Source organism: Pleurodeles waltl, chromosome 12, assembly GCF_031143425.1.
Source record: "Pleurodeles waltl isolate 20211129_DDA chromosome 12, aPleWal1.hap1.20221129, whole genome shotgun sequence".
NCBI lineage: Eukaryota > Metazoa > Chordata > Amphibia > Caudata > Salamandridae > Pleurodeles > Pleurodeles waltl.
The window spans coordinates 715,695,813-715,716,944 of record NC_090451.1 but is presented as its reverse complement, the minus strand read 5'-3'; the positions used below and the strand labels follow the sequence as shown (position 1 = coordinate 715,716,944).

The 21,132-nt window shown below is 47.0% G+C and overlaps 1 protein-coding gene across 1 annotated transcript in view; it reads left to right on the top strand.

Moving 5' to 3' along the window:
* LOC138267311 (zinc finger protein 418-like) overlaps window positions 1-21,132 on the top strand; it is a 114,316-nt gene that overhangs the window by 47,045 nt on the left and 46,139 nt on the right. Inside the window, exon 6 of the mRNA XM_069216168.1 lies at window positions 612-710. Coding sequence (XP_069072269.1) covers window positions 612-710 — 99 coding nt within the window. The remainder of the gene's footprint in view (window positions 1-611; window positions 711-21,132) is intronic.

Here is a 21,132-nt window from a genome sequence, read left to right as displayed (position 1 = left end):
CATGTCTTCGTCGTCAAGTAGGAAAAGGTGCGTCCTCCCTGGCTGCTCCTGCGGTTGCGGGGGTGTGGGCGAGGTAGAGGGAGGCAGAACAGAGGTCTCTGGTAGGTAGGCGGATGTTCAGGCTGTGATTGAGGCATGGAGGTCCTTTCCCAACTACAGGCTGCTCCTTCACCCATCATTTGAAATGCCATGTGTTTGTCCCCTTAGAGATTTTTTCCCTCCTAGACCCTCATTGCAAGTGGCATGGTACTTGGTCTGATGTTTACTGTACCTGATACAATTTGACTGTGCCTAGTCGAAATCTATCAGGCGCAATAAGCAGCCCCAGTTATGAGTTTCAGGGGAACAAGATGCAGGTTTTTGTGCTTACTGCACCAAAATCGGCATATTTCGGTAAACACCAGGCATTTTTCCCACAGTAAATGCCTGCAGGTTGGTCCTGCCAAAATGTATCATAAAACTTTTAATTGTGATATGTACAGTAACAGGAGTTACAGTTTCTGTAACCTGGGCTGCTCGTAATGAGGGCCTTAGAATAATCCACTTCAGTATTGTGCTTTAGGATATTATATTTCTGTGTGTTGTATCATGATATGTTTTCTTCATTCCAGAACACGAGCTAGTTACATTTCGCATAAAAGACGAGAATGAAACCTCTTTGTTGGACTATGAAGAAAGCATGAGATTAGACAGCGTAAGCAGGACCGTTGGTGAGTAAATTGTACTCTTCTACCTGGAGTCAGAGACTTTAGGCATTTTCACAAGTCTGTCTACATCTGTGCATCAAAAGTGTCCCTGCTTGTCAATCTATAATCTTCTCTTATTTATTTACTGAGCTTTATATAGTGCAGGTTTGTTGCCTTTCAAAAGCTTCAAAGTGCACTGTTACGTGTTTTCTCCACATGTTGTATGCAGCAGTGGTGTCAGGGATGTTAAATGGGTGAATGGGATTTTCTCTCATTAAGGTACCAATAAGGCCTGGGTGTAGGGGATTGTTCTGTCTTAGTATCTCGTTGGGCGCAAACCTCCTTAGCAGGAAGTTGTTGGTCGTATCAATGTGGGTGTGAAGTACTCTGGTTTTAGAAGCACTTATTAACTGGTGTCAGTAGATCTAACATTTGTACTTTGATGCTTGCATCATCTTATTCAAATGTTTGCCTCTATAATTGTATTTAAAAAAAAATCTTGAATTGTAGGAGGTTGGGTTCAGCTGTTCATGACTGGTTTAGGCCATTAGAGTTTCAGTCCTTGGATTCAGAGAGATCAAACTTGTTTGTGATGTCTGAATCTAGCCTGTCTCAGGATTATGATTTGTATGTAGTATGTTGTAGATTTCTGAAAGTACCTGTCTTCAAGGTTTAGCTACAAAAGGCTTTGGGCGTTGTGCACTGGATGTTGAATCTGATAATTGGTTCTAAAGAGATTGAGGAATTTAAATTCGTATGTGGTCACTTAAAGATTGACGCAATCGCACCACTCAGTTCTGGGCTTGTTGAACTCACTTAACATGTTTTATTGGAAGCCCTCTATTGGTTGTAGACTCATAAGGCCATCACCGGCATCTTGCTAATTGCCTCTCTAGGGGAAAAGAACATGTTTAGAAATATTGATTCAGTGTCCTGCATCTCTTAGTGGGCTTACTCCTGATGGAGGGGCTGCATTTTCGTATTTATCTGCTGTGTTTATGTGGTGCGTACAAAACCCAGGAGCAACAGGATACTTTACATAGAAAAACTTGCAAAGTGTGAGAACGTGGTCGGTGACAATACCTCCAAACTTTACCATAATAATCAGAATATATACACACACAAGTGTGGTATCAACCACTGGTATAAGCAAAGATGCAGAATCACACAGAATACATCTTGGGTCTACATACACACACAGACACGCATATACACTCTCTCTCTCTTCCCCCCAGTGCCGCCATCCCACACTCAACACTGGGGTTTACTATAAGAGCAATGTTGGTGTGCATGGCAGGGGGAATAGAATTCCTCAGTTTGAGTGCACAGACTGGATGAGAGTGCAATAGTTAAAATTTAAGACAGGGAGTAAAAGAAGGATAATGTCTAAATTGGAAATTTGATCTCCCAAGTTTGGATGTGGACCTGCTGTTAATAGGGAGCAACTCAAGGAGTGGAAAATTGAAGTAATATGACCATACCAGGGAGCCTTGAAAGGAGCAAGATGGATTTCTGGGATGCCAGCGAAGGTTGCTCAGTTGTAGCCCAAGTTCTTCTTTTGCATTTAGTTGATGACGTCTGGTCACCTCTTCCAAGATCATTTCCAAGAACAGAGGTTAAAAATAGGTCAGTAGTTTGAAGAGTTTTCTGAGTTAGCAGAGGAGCTTGTTTCAGTCGGCCGGATACTTTTCCAGAGACATTCACTAGGAGGAGGTTGGATAATTTGCTGCAGTGAGATGCTGGCTGTATTTATTTTGTGATCTCTGAAGTTTGTGTCCTTCTTAACTACATTTATACGTTGATGTTCTCCAGTTTATGACGATGTGTTTCTTGGAGCTAATCAGTAATTAATAGACCACGAGTCCTTCTTCCTGTAGCAACGGAGGCTCAGTACTTGTATTAACTGTGCTGAGAGGATTGACAGACCTCTGTGTGCTCCTGTTCCTCATTTATGCTGACATGTTTGGATCGTAGGCTGTAGGGTCCTCTCTCAGGAGGATCAGATTTCCCATGCAATGCAGATTTCAGAGTGAACCATTCATTTTTGCACTTTTTCTCTTGACATAATCCTGCTACCCTGGGTTTTTATATATTTTCTGTTTGTGCGATCTTTCTGACCTGATTCCACATGAGTGGGTAATGATTTGTGCTATATTTCTCAAACCTGCTCGGTTTTAAGAATAAAAAAGTAAAGATGTGTTTTTCCTGGGCCCCTCCTTTGTGTATAACCTCTGTGGTGATAGTGTAAAGAACGTTACGGCAAATGCTTCTGTTTTCCTAATATCAGTTTGTAATTTGACACTGCAGAGGGTTAGGAGTCATAGGAATTTGAACATCTGACATGATGATCACCACTTTATACGTCATGAAGGCTCACATTTGAGCTCTATCTAAGCTGTATTTAGGATTCACGCTTTAAAAAAAAGTTACATACTTAGGACTTTACTTGCAAACTCTTTGAAGTGTTGGTATGCTATACTCAACAATACCATTAATGTGCATTTTAAAGTTCCTGATATCAATAAAAGTGTTATTAAAAACAGCTCATATACTACAAACTTCATTGATAATTTTATCACAATTATTTTGTGCCACCTATTTGCAATTCCGCAATCACAGGTTATTAAAATATCTGTTGAAGAGCATTCAATGCCCATTTGTGTTTGTAGATCAGAAACAAGTGGATTCCTGAACCAAGAATTCAAATGCCCACCAAACATAATACAGCCACACTTTTTTTAAATTATTTAGATGCTTTCATGTCATTGCTGTTTTATTAAATGCTACACCCACCACAGTGACCACTTCCTGTGGGGAGGGTCACTTACATATCCCTGATTGGCTATTTTCCTTCTATCCAAGATGGAGAAAAATGAAATGGAGTGTCCACCTCGCAGGCAACAACTTAGGGGTGGTGCATGCCAGGTGGAGCCACTCCTCCCATTCTTTGTGTAGTTTCCCACCTTTGCTCCCACCAAAAGTGGGAGTTTGCAAAGGGGTTGACCATCTGCTGATAGCAGCAGGCCTGGGGGTTTAGTTTCAAAAGCAGTAACCCATTTGGAGCTCGTCACCAGGGCAGTGCAAATTCCTGGGGGAGGGGTGTGAGCACCTTAGCCCAGGAAAGGCATTTTTCTTCAAACCAGAGAAACAGATCTCTCCCCCAAGGTTTGTATATCGGGTGTCTGGAGTTTGCAGGCTGGATAGAACCAGTCAGCAACCATGCCAGGATAGTTTGGTTTTTCAGGAGGCACCTCTAAGGTGACCACTGGGTACTTTTTATAATAAATGCAGTGCTGGTAGCAGTTTGGATTGATCATTCTGAGTTGTTTGATACCAAACAAGCCAGGGTTCAGAGTAGCCAGTATGTAGCTGGGAAACTCGTATTGACCAGTGTCCAACACGTGTATTAAAATGGCTGCTCTGTTCCCTCACTATGTCCCAGGTTTCACAAGGACACAGGGGGCATATTGTTCATGCAGCTATGCCCTTACATATGATATGGTGCCCCCCTGCCTTAGGGCTGTATGGCCTGCCAAAGGGGTGTCTTACCCATAGTATATGCAGTTTATAGAGGCAGGGCACACAGCAGTGTGTCATGACGAGTTTGTGTTTTAGGTTTGCACCAGTACACCCAGCCTGCAATAGCAGTGCTGTGAGCATCTGGATGCATGGCCCTAGAGGGTGGCATAATCAGTACTGCTGCCCTCACTGACCTACCCATAGTACCTCATGGCCTGGGTAGCTAAGTACCTTTTACTAGGGACCTGTAGTGTTAGCTGAAGGTGTATCCAGTTGTGCCAATGCTTCACAACAGTTTTAGGGAAAGAGCTCTGGCCCAGGAAATCTGGTTAGGAGGGGACCTGGGCACTACATTTTCTAGGCTACATCATACACCAGGCAAATGTGGGGGCTAACCATGTCAAAAAGAAGCCTTTTCTCACACACTCCTGCCCTGATGGTAATGCTGTTAGTAAACAAAAAGCAAGTCATGGGTCATGTGTCCCCTGTATGTGGGCTAGATTATTGTGATACATGCAGCAAACGTTAGTAAACATAATCAAACCATATATGATTTTTGTACTGCAGAAATGTTGAGCTCACATATTTGAAGGTGCAATCAAATGTGAGAATGAAGACAAAGGCAACTTTGTAAACTATTTGCCTAGGGTCACACAATTTGAGACCCGTTTGCAGATCAAGAACATTACTGTTAGAGTAGATTATTCAAGTTACTCGACCTGCAAATCTAGTAACTTTTTTAGGATCTTTCGAGGCCTGCATTATGTCACTGTGTTGATATCCTTGAAAAGTAAAAGCATTCTTGAAATGGACTTTTCTCCACCTCAAATGCCTTGGCAATGCCAATTTGTTTTGTGCAGTGTAAATGTGGACAATACGCAATGTTCATATCTTATTGTTGAAAGGACTGCAACCTCAGCAACGACTGAAATGCAAAGTTGCAAGGACTTCCTTTGCTATCCAAGTACATCTTCCTGGAACCATAGGTTGGTGGTTTGTTGAAAATGTGCTTATATACTGTGAGTCAAAAACCGCTGTTTATATACACATCTTCCTCAACTTTTTCTCATTGTCTGTCTTTTTGTACACAAGGCTAAAATGAGACCCAACCACACTTTTTTCTTATGTTCCCCTATAAAAACCAGATACTCATCAAGTTTAAATGAACGCCTGTGTGTTTAATTTGTCATTTGCCACTGGTCACCTGGGCAGTTACAGAAGCGGACTCCTGTAGCTTGTTGTATTCCTGTAGCTTAAACAGAAGGTCTGTCTTATGACCCCTGCTGACCACTTCTTTGTCCTGGGTAAAAAAAGGACCAGGGTCCGTCCTTTAGAGCTTGTCTGAGGTCACAGACCGCACGTTCAATCCTCTTATGTTCATCCTCAGGTCCAGCAATGTTCTGATGTGCGTACCTGGAGATGCCACGTTTACGCCTGGTACAAACTAGTGGGTTGGAATGGCTCCTGGGCATGCCCGAACCAATAGGGCAAAGGTTCCCGGGGCTAGCTACCCACTTTTGTCATTTTCAAGAAGGTGAAAAACTTTGGCCAAAATAAATGAGGGCCTGGAGGAGGTGTATTACAGTAGGTTTAGTGTTCTCTCACATCTGATGCTAAAATCTACTTTGAAGCAGTTCATCTACCTACAACAAACTCAGAGACAGACACCTACTAGAACCAAAGCTGACTTTTCCAGGAACTAGTCAGTGGATATACCAGAGTCGTTATGGCATCCTATTTTCACCGCGTGAAGTGCCTCCCAAGTATTGTGTAAAACCTCAAAAAGACCTGTCAAACATGTTTTGACATTCCAGCAGGACTTGAAACTACTGTAAAAAGAGTCCCACTGTGATTGGAGCCTGGCTTGCATGGGGAAGGGGGAGACAAAGGAAGAGGTCAGGCCTGGTTTTTAGCTACATTGGCTTATTACTTGGTTGGCCTCTTTGAAGTTAATCAAGTCTGTGGACACAGGCCATCCTGTCAAGGGCACAACAGCATCTCTCCACACCCAAAGCCTTTGTCTCAACTCTAGGAGAAGGTTCGCACCTCATCAAGAGGGCTATTCAAATGCTAATTACTGGTTGGCCGAAGTGAAAGAGCAAAATGCAGATTAACGCCCAACAACATCAGGCAGAGAAAAGGTAACTAATGTTAGTTTCCTTAAAAAAACAGGCTTCGCCGTTGAATTGGATTTTTAATAACTACTGAAATAGTTGCTTAATTCTCTTTTTAGCTAATTGCCATTCTGTATTATTTAATAGCGAATCTTAGTTTTGTACATCCAACAGTCAGCTTTGTTACAGTGCAAATAGCTTTGGGGCCCTTTTACTGTAAGGATATATGTAATGTCAAACATTTGCATGTTAAATACCATGCCTCTGCCTTATGAAAAATATATCTAAAAGGAAGGTTTAGGATTGTCACAAGGGGTTATTTTGACAGGTGGAGTGTGCAGTTTAAAAGTTCACAGCCGGGCTCCAGATGGTCGGCATGCAGTCCTGCGTGCAGTGTCACTGTAGTAGATAGCACACAGGGTGCTGCAGTCCACTAGTGACATTTTTCTTACAGGCCCATGGTGCACTTTGTAGAATTAAACTAGGGACTTATAGGCAAGTTAAATATCCCAGATGTGTCATGTTGGTAGGAGGAGCACCAGCACTTTATCACCGTTTTAGCAGGAGCAAAGCTCACACGGTTCAGCAGCCAGCAGAAACAGTGTCCAGCAAAAGATGGAAAATCTGGAGTAATCACACAGAAAAGACCCTTCTTCCTGATTTGGAGTTAAACTGGAGTGTTAGTCTGAATCGTTATTCTGAGGCAAGCAGTATTACTAAATGTGTTTTTTAAGCATGCATTGCACTTTGAATGTGAGACTATGAAGTTTAAAATTGGGCCTTGATTTAAAGGCAACCAGTTGTGCTCACATGATTTGGGGGAGAGTGGGGCATGGTGTCATGAGGCATAATCATTCTGACCGAGCAGCAGAACTTTACTTTGAATGGGGCAAGAGCTGCTTGTGAGGTTTCTTCTACATTAGCATTTCCAAAGTCTGCACTCATATGGTCTGTGAACATGAAGCATTTGGCATCCTGCAGATGTCTAAAGTTAAGTCAGGTTAAAGATAAATCTAGGGTATTTTGCCACAGAAAAGCACATTGGAGGCCATCCGGTCTGTCCCCATTCACTACCAGCTTCAGGAATCCTGGTCTTACGCCAACTCAATGATACCCTGCAGCATTCTTGAGCACTCCACCTTGGCTGATGCCCCACACCATACAACACACAGGGAACGTTCTCCTTCCCCTTCTACAAGTTCTTCATGCATTCTGCCACACCCACCGATTTCACCTCCTGCACCCAACTGTCTCACACTCACATACACTACCCTTCATCTGTTAAAATTTGCACTCATGAATGCTCTCCAACACCTGCACAGCCAGCAAACACGCCACAGAGATCCAGGCCTGCATGATCATGCCCTGGACGTACTGCTATTCACGGAACCCTGAGTAAACCCCACAGCGGCATCAGACATGCCACTGCCATCTCCCTGTTTGCAAGTTTGCCAGAAAAAATAAACTTCACAAGCCTGGAGGCGGAATCATCATCAACCGCAAGAATGCTTTAAGCTGCACCATCTTCACGGACCTGCCATCCACTACCTACACATCACCGCCAACGTTACCTGTAGCGCCTCTCTTACCTGCAGTCCATCAGACTGCACACCAGCTTCTGCAGCACGGTTACAGATTTCGTTGTGTCACTCATCCTCCTCGGAGACCCCAACTTTCATCTGGAATACCTTGTTTACTCCAACTCAAATGTTACTGGGAAAACCTGGGCCTCACCCAACAGGTTAAAGGCCTTATCCATGCCACCAGACACCTCCAGGACCCCATTTTCACTTCCTTCAACACATCCAAGTGGAATAGCCCACCTTGGTCACCTGGTCAGACCCACGCCTTTGTCAAGTTCAGCACTCCCATCCCTTTATTAAGCACATGAACCACTGTCAGGCCAGCCTCTGCAACATCAACAGTTTAATAGACAACAACTGTAGCACCACCCTCAAAACCCACTGATCAAAACAAAGCAACAGCCTCCACAAAAGCTTGAAGAATTTTAGCAGTTAGCTCACCTCCTGTGCTGATGGTCTGGAGTCCCTCAAGTGCAACAACATGATGAGGTCCAGACCCCAGGCCAGTTGCTAAACCGAGGAACTCTGGCTGATGAAGCACCACTGCAAACAACTGGAGTGAAGATGGAGAATGAACACAGACAATGAGGATAGGAGCATCTTCGAACTGGCCTTTAGACTCTTCAACCGTGGACCACATAGATAGAAGAGCAGCTGCCTCAAAACTCAATTCCGACAAGATGGATGTCTTCATCTTTGGCTCCACCCCCTCCGCATGGGATGACTCCTGGTGGCCTGCCACTCTCGGAACCACTCCGCCTCCCACCGACCACACACGCAACCTAGGATTCATCTTTGACCCTTCACTATCCATGACCCAGCAAGTCAATGCCATCTCCTCCACCTGCTTCAACACCCTCTGCATGCTCCGTACCATCTACAAATTAATACACACCGAAACTAGAAGAACAGTCAACCAAGCCCTCGTAAGCAGCAAGCTGGACTATGGCAATGCCCTCTACGCAGGAACCACGGCCAAACTCCAGAAGAGGCTGCAATGCATCCAGAACACCTCTGCACGCCCCATCCTGGACATCCCCCACCACTGCCACATCACAGACCAACTGAAAAAGCTGCACTGGCTCCCAGTCAAAAAGAGGATCACCTTCAAACTCCTCACCCACACTCACAAACCTCTGCACAACACCGGACCAGAATACCTCAAGAGACGACTCTCCTTCTACACCCCGACCCGTCATCTCTGCTACACCGACCTCGCAACCGTCTCACGCATCCGCAGAACTACAGCCGGTGGTAGATCATTCTTGCACATCGCCGCCAAAACGAGGAACACTCTTCCCACCCACCTGCGCCAGACCAAAGATCTCCTTACCTTCAGGAAACTTCTCAAGACCTGGCTGTTCGAGCAGTAGCTTCACCTCCCCTCCCCCCCCCAAACCCTCCCCTACCCCTCCTCAGCGCCTTGAGACCCTCAGGGGCAAGTAGTGCACTTTACAAATTCCTGATTGATTAATTGATAGATGCTAGTACCAACAGAAGCAAGGAAATCTTCGCCATTTGAAAATATTTCACCTCTTCACTAGCCTCCTCCAACTCAGCCCCTCACAGTACATCTCTAGTCTTTAGCAACTTCCATACTCAACTGGACCCAACAGACATCACCAATTGTTTCCCAAACTCCTCCAAAGAGGCCAGCACTCACCATATGGCCCACCTTCACGCCAGACAGAACTGTCACCACCATAAAGTCCATCCACTCTGCTGACCACCATCATCTGCTCTCACTACATCAGTGTTCTCTCCTACAATGAGAGCATGCAACTTACGCACTCCTGCACTTGTCTTTAGTTGGCCTATGGGAACACTCTTCACTCTGGGATTAAAAAGTGACTCCGTAGAAGGCCGCAGACCATTCAGAGCTCAGCAGCCAGAATCACTCTTCATCTCCCTCACAGCACACACATCACACCTTTCATCAAGGGTCTACACTGGCTACCCGTACACAAACAATCTCCCCATCAAGGTATTACTTAACTTGTGCCCTGCATAAAAATTGCAACTGGTTTCACAAACCTTCCAGACACTTCTGCTTGGCTGGGCTAAGGTTCCCTATTGAAAATTCTTGGTGTGCTGCTGTTCTGTGTGGCTATTTTTGTTGACTATATTTTATTTAATATTTATGTTTATATCCACTGCTGTCAACCTCTAAGTGTACAGTTTTAAAATTATAACCAAAGGAGACTCTAGTGGCGCTATTTATTTTCGTGTGCATTATGGCCCTCATTAAGACATTTGCGGTAAATCCCGCTTACCACCACGGTGACGGCCGCCAACATACCGCTGCCGTGGGGAATATCCGATCCCCATATTTTGACACACACACACCGACAGAATACAGCCACATACACAAATCCGCCAGCCCAAAGGTCAGTGCTAAAGTGGCGGTACTAGCACCCATATGGTTACGCCTCCAAAACAACGCCCACCACATCATGACCCACGAATCACCACGGTGGACATTCAGTAGCGGTAAACCATTGGCAGTATATACCGCCGCGCTCAGAATGGACACCCACATACTAAACAACACGACATTGGCCAATACTAAAAACACACACCTGACACCCATCCACACACACCCGACACCCATCCACACACACCCACCCACAGCACCATAAAACACATAACCCACATTACCCACAACCCTTTACTAACAACAATTTCTGTCAGGAGATTGACACGAACAGCACAGAGACAACTAGGCACACACACCACATACACCCATATATCCCTCACGCACCTCACATCACACACCACATTACTCAACACACTCACTAACACACACCACACATATCCCCACTAAGGCACCCCTGTTTCACTGATAAAGAGTTAAGGGTCATGGTGGGGGAAAATAGTCAGGGTAGAGACACAGCTGTTTGGAGCACAGGTACAGCAAATATCCATTGCCAGGAAGATGGAGCGATGGCGCAGAATCATGGACAGGGTGAACGCCGTGAGACAGCATCCAAGAACAAGGGACGGCATCCGTAAGAGGTGGAACAACCTACAGGGGAAGGTACGTTCTGTGGCATCAAGGCAACAGCTCGCCATACAGAGGACTGGGGGTGGACTCCCACCTCCTCCCCCACAACTCACAGCATGGGAGGAGCAAGTCTTGGCATTACTGCATCCTGAGGAACTCGCTGGTGTAGCTGGAGGACTGGACACTGGTGAGTCAATATTTACTACTTATCACCCACCATACCTGCATGACATAACACCACCCTCACTCCCTTCACTCGACTTCATCCCACACACTGCACCTACACATCTGACTAACCCCAATGACAAATCCTGCATGCCACACCAATGCATGGACAGCCCTCCCAGCCCTGCATGGACACCCATCACCAAAGCATGCACAGCATAGGGAAACTTAACAATCCCACAATACATCACCATACACAAACAAAGGTGGCAGGGCAACAGCAACGATAGAGGGGAAGCCAGGGATGTACAATATGTCACAGACATGAAGCATAATATATCACTTACATTCCCGCAGGTGCCTCAACCAATCTCAGCGGATAGGAGGTGCCACGACTTTCCAGTCCCCCAAAAGAAGATTCCCCCAGTGATGACAGTAACACTGGACTTCAGGATCTGGACCAACAACCTGGCCCATCAGGGACTACTGGACAGTCGGTCACCCGAGCCCACTCACAGACCACCACAGAGCCTCCCCCATCAGTATCCAACACCAAGCACCCACCCAGCATACCCACACCTCTGTCCCCAGGACACGGATCGCCCCCAAGACAATCAAGGACCCGTGGTGAGTGGCAGTGGGGGCACCGTTCAGGGGGCAGAGGTACAGGGTAACAGGGACACTTGAAAGACTGCAGTGCGCCAGCGGGAGGACAGTCCCAGGGAACTGACTATCCAGGAGGCACTCACCGAGATCCTGGGAGCCTACCAACGTTCCCAGGACATGATGGGCCAGATCATTGACAACCACCAGGAAATGAGACTCTCCTGATTGTCCCCTTTGTGTCCCCCACTGTCACATTTGTCCACTTTGAACTGCATTTGCTCCCCTTCCTATGGCCCCTTGGACACTGGACCTGTGCTACAAACAGACTGGAACAATACCCTGGACTTTCCTCCATCATCTCCCCATTCCATTGCACTTTTCCCTCAATTTCATTGCAGTACAATAAACACCCTTGAACACAAGTTGACTACAAGCATTTTATATGTTGAAAATGTGCATTTATGGAAACAGTCACATCTAGTGCAAATTATCTGAACACTGTGAGAGCATAGAAATAATGACCTATAGCTGTCTGTAGTTATCACATCAGTACACAGTTGTTATCTCACCAACATCTGTAAAATGACAATCCATATGTGACAGTAAGTTAAGATGCAATGGAAGTTAATGCCATCATCCTACAGCCACACAGAAACCTCAATAGTCAGAGGAATGGTCAGTTGCACTGCATCACCTGTGTGTCATAGGAAATATTGACGTATAACTGATATTCGGTTGTTCTCATCCTTATCCTCTGCCTCCTCATCCTCACTGTCCTCGGGGTCCACTACTGCCACAGGGGCATCTCCAGTATCCTCCTCCAGCAGAAAAGGTACATGCTGTCTGAGGGCCAGGTTGTACAACATGCAGCATGCCACAACTATCTGGCAGACCTTCCCGGGTGAGTAGCACAGGGATCCACCTGTCAGATGGAGGCACCTGAACCTGGCTTTCAGGAGCCCGAAGGTCCTCTCGATGATCCTTATGGTTCACCCATGTGCCTCATTATAACGTTCCTCAGCCCCTGTCCTGGCATTCCTCACAGGGGTCAGCAGCCACGATAGGTTTTTGGTAGCCAGAGTCACCTGCAAGTATTGAGGGACAACATTTAGCCTCACACAATGCTATGGGGATGACACCTGAAGGCATACACCAACATATAGTGGGTGGTGACAATTGCTCACCTATTAGCCACACCCTGTGCCTCTGTAGTTGGGCCATCACATTTAGGATACTGCTATTCCACCGGACAAAGGCGTCATGCACCAACCCAGCATACTTAGCAGTGACGTGGGGGATGTATTGGTCCGCCAGGCACACCACACAATTTGCACATTCAGTGAGTAGAAACTCTTCAGATTCTTGAACACCCTTTTATTCTGGCAGGGGGAGGGGAGGCTAACACAATATGTATCCCATCAATCGCCCCAACAATATTGGGGATATGTCCCATTGCATAGAATCCGGCCTTCACAGGGGCCAGATCTTCTCCCTGGGGGAAAGCTACGTAGCTGCAAATGTATTTCACCAGGGCAAACAAAACTCTTGCTAGCACGACTGAAAATATTGGCTGTGACATTCCTGCTGCCAAGCCCACTGTCACTTGGAAAGAACCAGTTGCCAGGAAATGGAGCACTGATAACACTTGCACAAAAGGGGGGGATCCCAGTCGGTTGATGGATATATCAGATATCAGGTCAAGCTGCAGTTTAGCATATAGCTCTGCTATTGTGGCCCTGTCCAATCTATATGTGAGTATAATGTACCTGTCCTCAAGTGTAGCCAAGTCCACAAGGAGTCTGTACATGGGGGTTTGTCTCCTCCTCTTATTCATCCGCAGTGGTAGGTATGTAAGGGACACAATAGTGAGTAAGCTGTCACCGTTTGAACAATGGAACCACAACCTCAGTGTACATAGTGCATTTATGTAATGGGACAGTAGGAATGGCGAGGTATGTACTAATCTAGGCTGTGACGCAGTTAAGGTTGATGTAATCGTTGTCCACCACCATGAAATAGCGACCGCTTGTCCTGTCTGTAGGGATAGGTGGAAGTGAGATAACTCCACCGACCTTGGGCGTTGTGGCAGAAGGCGGTCTTGCACCCCCTTGCAATTCCTCATTGGATAATATGGGGCTATATGGAGTACAGTGGCCAATGGGGATCAGCGCTGGCGGTGACGGTGTACACCGCTGCGGACGTGACTGCCATTTTCCATCAGATTCCTCACTTGTTTCCTGACATTCAGCAGGAGAACACCTACACTGCGTGTGCTGCTGTGACCTGTGTCTGGAACCTACCATGGCCCGTGTGACCGGGAAAGGGCCCCTGCCTTCACTGTGGAGAAGTTGGAGCAATTGGTGGATGGGGTCCTACCCCAGTACTGCTGTAAGGGCCTCCAGACAAACAGGTGAGTAAACCTAGGACACAATGCATGTGGGAAGGATACATGGAGATGTGTGTGCAAGCATCGTGTCATCGGGGGGGGGTGTTTTCGGGTGGTGTACATTGTGTTTGCCGAGCGATGTGTGTGCAATGATGATGGAAATGGGACGGGTGGGCCATATGTGTGACTGGCTGGATTGTATCTGTAAAGGTGTCCTCCTGTCTGTATTACCTCTGCAGGTCAAGTCCCAGCAAAAGAAGGGATTGTGGCTTGCCATCGCCAAGGACGTGCAGACCCTGGGGGTCTATGGCAGGCGGAGTACCCACTGTCGGAAACGGGGGGAGGACCTGAGACGCTGGGCACAGAAAACCACTGAGGCCTAGCTGGGGGTGGCCTCCCAATGAGGCAGGGGCACCAGTCGGAACCTGAACCCCCTGATGGGCCGCATACTGGTGGTGGCCTACTCAGAGCTGGATGGGCGCTTGAGGACATCACAGCAGCCACAAGAGGGTGAGTACAGTGAGCATTACTACAATAATTGGTAGGTGGCATGGGATCCGGGAGGTGGGTGTGAGTTAGTTGGGTGCCCCTTTAATGCCAGGTCAGACATTGCAGCGTGATCCAGCTCAAGGGTAATGGGTGTATGGCAAATGCAGGTAACCCAGCTTGTTAGTATTCCATGTCAGTCAGGGCTTTGTGGGTCCCAGGAGGGGTGCAGTTGGTGGTATGTGGCCCTCATCTTGCTGTGGCCAAATCACTGGCAGTGCAATGCATAGTGCAAAATCCTGATCCCTGTATGCGACGGTGCTGTGTATGCCAACTGTGGTGTTGGTGCAGTAATTGACCCAGTGTTTCCTTTCTCTCTCTCTCTCCCCTTTTTTCTCTGTCACCCTGTCCATGTGTGCATTAGCATCATCTGGCGGAGGAGCAGGGGCACCGGCGACAGAGGGAGCTGCACCCCACAGGACCCTGGAGGCAGAGTCCACCGATGCCGAGGGAACCAGTTGGACGGAGGGCGAGGGGAGCATCACGACAGAGACCTTAGGTGACAACACAGACCCAGATACCTCCTCCGACGGAAGCTCCCTGGAGGTGGCGGACACCTCTGTGACCACCCCAGCTGCAGATACAGCCTCTACCCCCAAACCAGCACAGCCCTCCCAGTAGCCCCTCAGCGACTTGCCCGTGCCCGCTCACCCAGGAGGGTGGGCATCTCTTTCGCCCCAGGCACCTCATGCCCTGCACCAGTGAGCCCTGCTACCCTGAGTGAGGAGGCTGTTGAACTCCTGAGATCCATCTCTGTTGAGCAGTCAATCATTGTGAATGCCATCCAGGGGCTGGCATCCCATATGCAGCAATGCAATGCAGTCCTGGAGGGCATCCACAGTGGATTGGTGACCCAACAGAGATTGATTCAGGCTCTGGCCTGCTCTCTGATGGCAGCCATTGTCTCTGTTTCAGCAGTCCCTCTCCCAACTACCACTTCCCAATCCCCTCAATCCCAAACCATCCCATGCACATGTACAGACGAGCACGCACACAAGACAACACACAAGAGTGGCACAGTCAAACACAGGCACCACACTTCATCCCACAGGCACTCACACAAACACCAACCTGTTGCAGACTTAACAACATCCACTATTTCCACTGTCTCCCCCCCCCCACCCAGTGACGTCCACACTCAAACTGCATGCACTACATCATCATCCACCACCAGCATCACCACACCAAGCAGCACACACACCTCACTAGCAGACACCTCCACTATAACCATGCATGCGTCCCCTGTGTCCTCTCCCACCCTGTCTGTCCCCCCCAAAGCACACAAATATAAGCACTCGGACACCCAACAACCATCAACCTCACATCAGCACACTCCCCATGCACCTACACCAAAGTCCAGCAGACATACTCCTCCAACAACCACTCCCTCAACCTTCACTCCCATCCCTCCTCCTTCATCCCGCCCCAACGTCCCTAAGAAGCTATTCCTTGCCCAACTTGACCTTCCCCCTAACGTCCCCCACCATCCTACCCGTAAGAGCAGGGTCCCAACGATCCAGCCCAGCACCTCAGCCAAACAGTCCACGCAGATAGTGGTGGCACCACCTAGTCATGGTGGAAAGTCAGTGAAGGATCACCAACCACCAGCCAGGAAGGTTAAGGATCCCACACCTCCTGCCATGAAGGGGAAGGAGCCCACATCTCCTGCCAGGAAGGCTAGGAGCCCACACATCCTGTCATGAAGAGAAAGAAGCCCTCAACCCCTGCTAGGAAGGGTAAGGATCCAACACCTCCTGCCATGAAAAGGAAAGAAGCCCTTGACTCCAGCGGAGGCTCTCAGGGTGACACCACCACCACCAGTGGTCACGGGACCCTCCCCGCCAGCTGAGGAAGTGCAGCCTACTCCTCCTGCAGAAGCTGCCCAGGAAGCACCTTCACCTGCTGGGACAGTGCAGCCCTCACCTCCAGCAGAGGCTGCCCAGGAGGCACCTTCACTTACTAACACCATGCAGCCCTCACCTCCAGCAGAGGCTGTCAGGGTGACACCACCACCACCAGTGGTCACGGGCCCTCACCGCCAGCTGAGGCAGTGCAACCTACTCCTCCTGCAGAGGCTGCCCAGGAGGCACCTTCACCTGCTGACACAGTGCAGCCCTCACCTCCAGCAGAGGCTTCCCCTGAGGCACATTCACCTACTGATACAGTGCAGCCCTCACGTCCAGATGACACTGCACCCTCACCACCAGCGGAAGCCATGTAGGTCACCCTCCAGGGACTGCTGTACAAGGGGCCCCCTCCAGAAGCAGTGGGCTTTCCCCTATCTGAGAGACTGGTACTTTGCACTCCCCAGCAGAAAGAAATGGGCATGGAGCCCTCTCCAGAGCCAGTGGGAAAGTCACACACTCCAAAGACTGTGGCCTTGCTCTCCCCAGCAGAGAGAAATATGCATGGAGCCCCCTCTAGAACCAGTGGGCTTGTTCCCGTATTCGGCTGAGGTGCTCCACAACCCCCATCTCCCTGAGATGCCTGCCCACTTGCAAACTGATGCCCCTGTAGAGTTCTATCCAGATGAAGTCAGGATTTGAGTTGGGTCTTGGACTGAGCCCTGTGGCCATGTGGGCCCTTAGTACTTTTGACTGTGAATTTGCCATTTGTGTACATTTGCACAGATCTGTTTTTCGTACAATTGGTTCTCTTGGTTGCTGTTCAAAATCAATACATTCTCATTCCTGCATTCTTAGTGTCCTTGCATTATTATGCCGTGTGTTGTGTGCCATTGTTTTTCGTCTGCAGCCGGTTCTGTGAATGGTGTGTGTGTGTATGTGGTGCATGCGTGTGTCACTCTCGTTTTCCTCCCTCCCTCCCTTGTGTGCTAGGCGGATGTACTCACCGTCGTCCTCTTCGTCGCCGTTGGTGTTCCAGGTGGAGCATGGTGTAGATGAGCATCGGGAGGACTTACAGTTCCGTTTCCATGGCGACATTGCTCTTCCCTCTGTCTCCGATGGTGAATCTTTGGTCTTCTGTGTTCTGTTTCCACCAGGCTTTTGATGGCGTTGGTACCGCCCCGGAAACCGTGGCGGTTTCCTGGGTCATGATATAATGGGCGGTACTTTGTCTTCTGCCTGGATGTTGACGGCTACCACCGTGGCCAGTGGTGTTAACGCCCTGGCAGTTGTGTGGTACATTGGCTGTCTACGGGAGTTATCACCGCCATGGTCATAATTTGGCAGTAATTACCGGCAGCCTGTTGGCGGTATTACCAACACTTTTTCACTCACCACCAATGTCATAATGAGAGCCTGTGTGTTGCCATTTTGCATTCTCTCATTTCTATAAATCACATTTGTGTCTCAAATTGTGAAGCCTTTATCTGTTTTGCTTCATTTTTGTTGATATTTCTTAGAAGATATAAAATTACCTGGATCTTATTGGGATTAAGTTTATAACCAGAGACCCGACAAACTCCCGAGGAGGATGTCAGGATAGTGAAATCAGCATAAGCAAAATGTAAGATCTATGTGTTGCAAACGCACTGCGCTGATTGAGTCCACAAGCTGCCAAGCCTGTATATAGGGTTCAAGCTACAATGCAGAGAGTTATGGTGAAGGGGGGCAATCCTTCAGGATACCTCTAGCATTTTAAAAAAATATCTTACCACCACACAAAATCCTCATACAGTAATATAACCCAAGAGATATACCCTGTGCCAAAACCTGCATTTGGTATAACAGTCAGAGGATCTGCCAGGGGACCCAGTAGAATCCAACATGATCAACCCTACAGGAACTTCTTCCACTGATGCTACCTCCAAGGCAGTTATATCAGTATTAACATCGTAGATTGTATCACGTCCTGGGATAAACCCATGTTGCGTCAGGTCAGAGATCACTGCAGATAATCTGTTTGCCAATATCTGTGTATAAATCTTTGTGCATTAATTAGGGATATTGTCCAAAAGGAACTACAGCAGGTTGATCCTTCCCTTACTTTGGGAAGAAAACACATTTAGATGGATCATCCTCATCAGCCTGTAAACTGTGCTGATAGTAAGCTGGATGCCACCTTTTTGAATTATTGCAATCAGCCATCGCCCCCCATGCCTGATTTAGTTTTCAGTAAACCCAATTATGATCACTTACTAGTGATGCGGACCATGACCTCCCTTTGTCCTAGTGTGATGCCACATGCACCGTCCTTCCTTCCATCTTTTAGTGAAGTTCCCACCTTCCTGTCTGCCCATTCATGTACATTTTCCCCATGTATGCCCCCTGTACTTCTACTATTTCTACATCCTTATAGGTGATTCTAGATCTTCTTTAACCTTGATCCCTCCTCGTCTTTCTCCCAGTCTTTTTAAACCAAATGAACTAGCCCACCCCCACCTTCAGTGCCCACACCGTGGGCCATCCATACACCCGCCCACCCACCATTCCATATAGGCTGACACCAACAAACAGGTTAGACCCCAGAGAGCCAAACCACCTGAGGTGTACCAAAATAGTCAGTGATCAGGACAGCATGAAACACACAATGAGTACGGCTGAGAGAAAGGAACAATAAAGAAAAAACAGAACAGGGAAAACATTGTCATACCTAAAATAGCGAGGAGGAGGTTCTCAAGATAACCTCTCAGAAGTAAACAAATCATTTTACTGTCATTTAATTAGCAGTTCCTCAACTTTAGTAGCGTCTTGGCAGAAAAATACATATGTCCTTCTAAAATGATCCTCAAGTTACCTGACTCCATTAAGGAGACTATTGCCCAGATCATTTCTAATGCTGGAATCAACTCATAAAGCTGCCAGCGGCGCACGACTGTTTCATGACAGAAGTAGGTTAGAACAAAAAAAATACTCCACACCACAAGCTCTGTCAGTGGATCAAGGATAGGCGTCCTGGAAAATTGCCTGCCACAGAATGAAATTCCCATCATAGATTAAAATAGCCAGAGGATAACGGAAGTTCCCCTTCCTATGATGCTGAAATGGAAAACGTTCCGCCCTTTGTATCATGGAATCCATATCCCACTCATTTAATGCTGGAAAGGCTTCTGAAGAGACGGGCAATATAACTTCTTCGGTCTTCTCCCTCACTGCCCTCAGGACTACCTAAAACTCTGAGGTTATTTGTCTCAGATCGATTTTCCAGATCTTCCAATTTATAGGTAAGAACTTCCAACTGAGATTGGTGCTTCTGAGTGCCAGTTTTGTACTCTTGATCGTTTCTTGTGAAGCAACCTGACCGCCTCTAGGTATCCATATTCCTAGATAATTTTCTCAGCACCATCTGTTTCTTAAGGTGTGCTGTCTTTAGAGAAAGAGAGTCCTTCCTGTATTCCACTCTCTGGAGCTGCAAGAGATCATAAATAGGGGCTAGTATGGGAACATCAGTTGAAGTGGCTTTCTTTGGTTCCGTAGCAGTCACTTCCATTAAGCTAGGCTCGACTGGCACTGACTTCACAGACCTCACAGTTTTAGATGATGGTATAACTTTGTCAATGTCTCTGCGCTGGATCTTGATAGGAGGAAGGTACATTCTGAAACATATCTATGGGTTGAATTTACTGTGTGGGCAACGGAGGTCCCTGACCTAAATTAAAAGTCTATAAACAATCCATAAAGTTTTTTTGTAATTGGAATAGACTGCATTTTGGGTCTTATTGAGAGGTGTAATTTTATGAAAATGGTAATTTGCCTCAGTATTTGTACTTATTTAGGTGTATAACCCTATACCTTCCTAAAGGTTTTTTTATCTTTTTATAAAATTGAAGCCCTTTATCAAAAGTTTAAACGGAGCTACAAGAAAAAACCCTGATGCTATATAAAGTACCTTCAGTTACCTCATGATAGAGGGGGAATTTCATTACCAGCAAAACAAGTGCATTTTCTGGCAGCCTTTTGGTTTTCGTTTCACTGTGGTATTGGGTAGGGAATTCTACTACTGGGTCCCATCCTCTCCAATTATCTACTTTGGGGGGGGGGGGCTGCCATTAAACCGTGTCTAGGCTTTATAGGTGAGGTTTATTTAAAGAGGACAAGATTTAAAACCCTCCCCGTCTATCATCAAATATGGACCTCTGTAAAAAAAAAAAAAATCCCCTGGATCACCCCCTTATAACCAATACACTTTATTGGGGTATAATTCAAGCCTGATGTTGTCCTTCATCACAGCTTGCTCAGTTGCTTGATGGATTTACAACTTTATACATTAGGACGTCTGTATGAGAGTTCAACTTTGTTATCCTACAAGGGTAACCTGTGCGCAGAATAACTTCTTTGAGTTACTTATGAAACTGACTTGAAAGGGCAGTATAAGTTTGGCCTATAAAATGATCTTGCAACTGAGATTGAGGGCAGAGCGGATCTATTTCAATTTGGTGCTGATAAATGGAGGGCATATTTGGGGGCTGGGATGACATATAATGAAATTGAGAGTAGTAATATTTTTGCATAGACAGTTTTGATTGTGTCTTGGGTCAAGGTCAAAAACTTCAAATTTCTGAATGATTTGTACATACGCCGTATCGTACAGAAAGAAGATAAGGCAGAATGGCCAACACTTT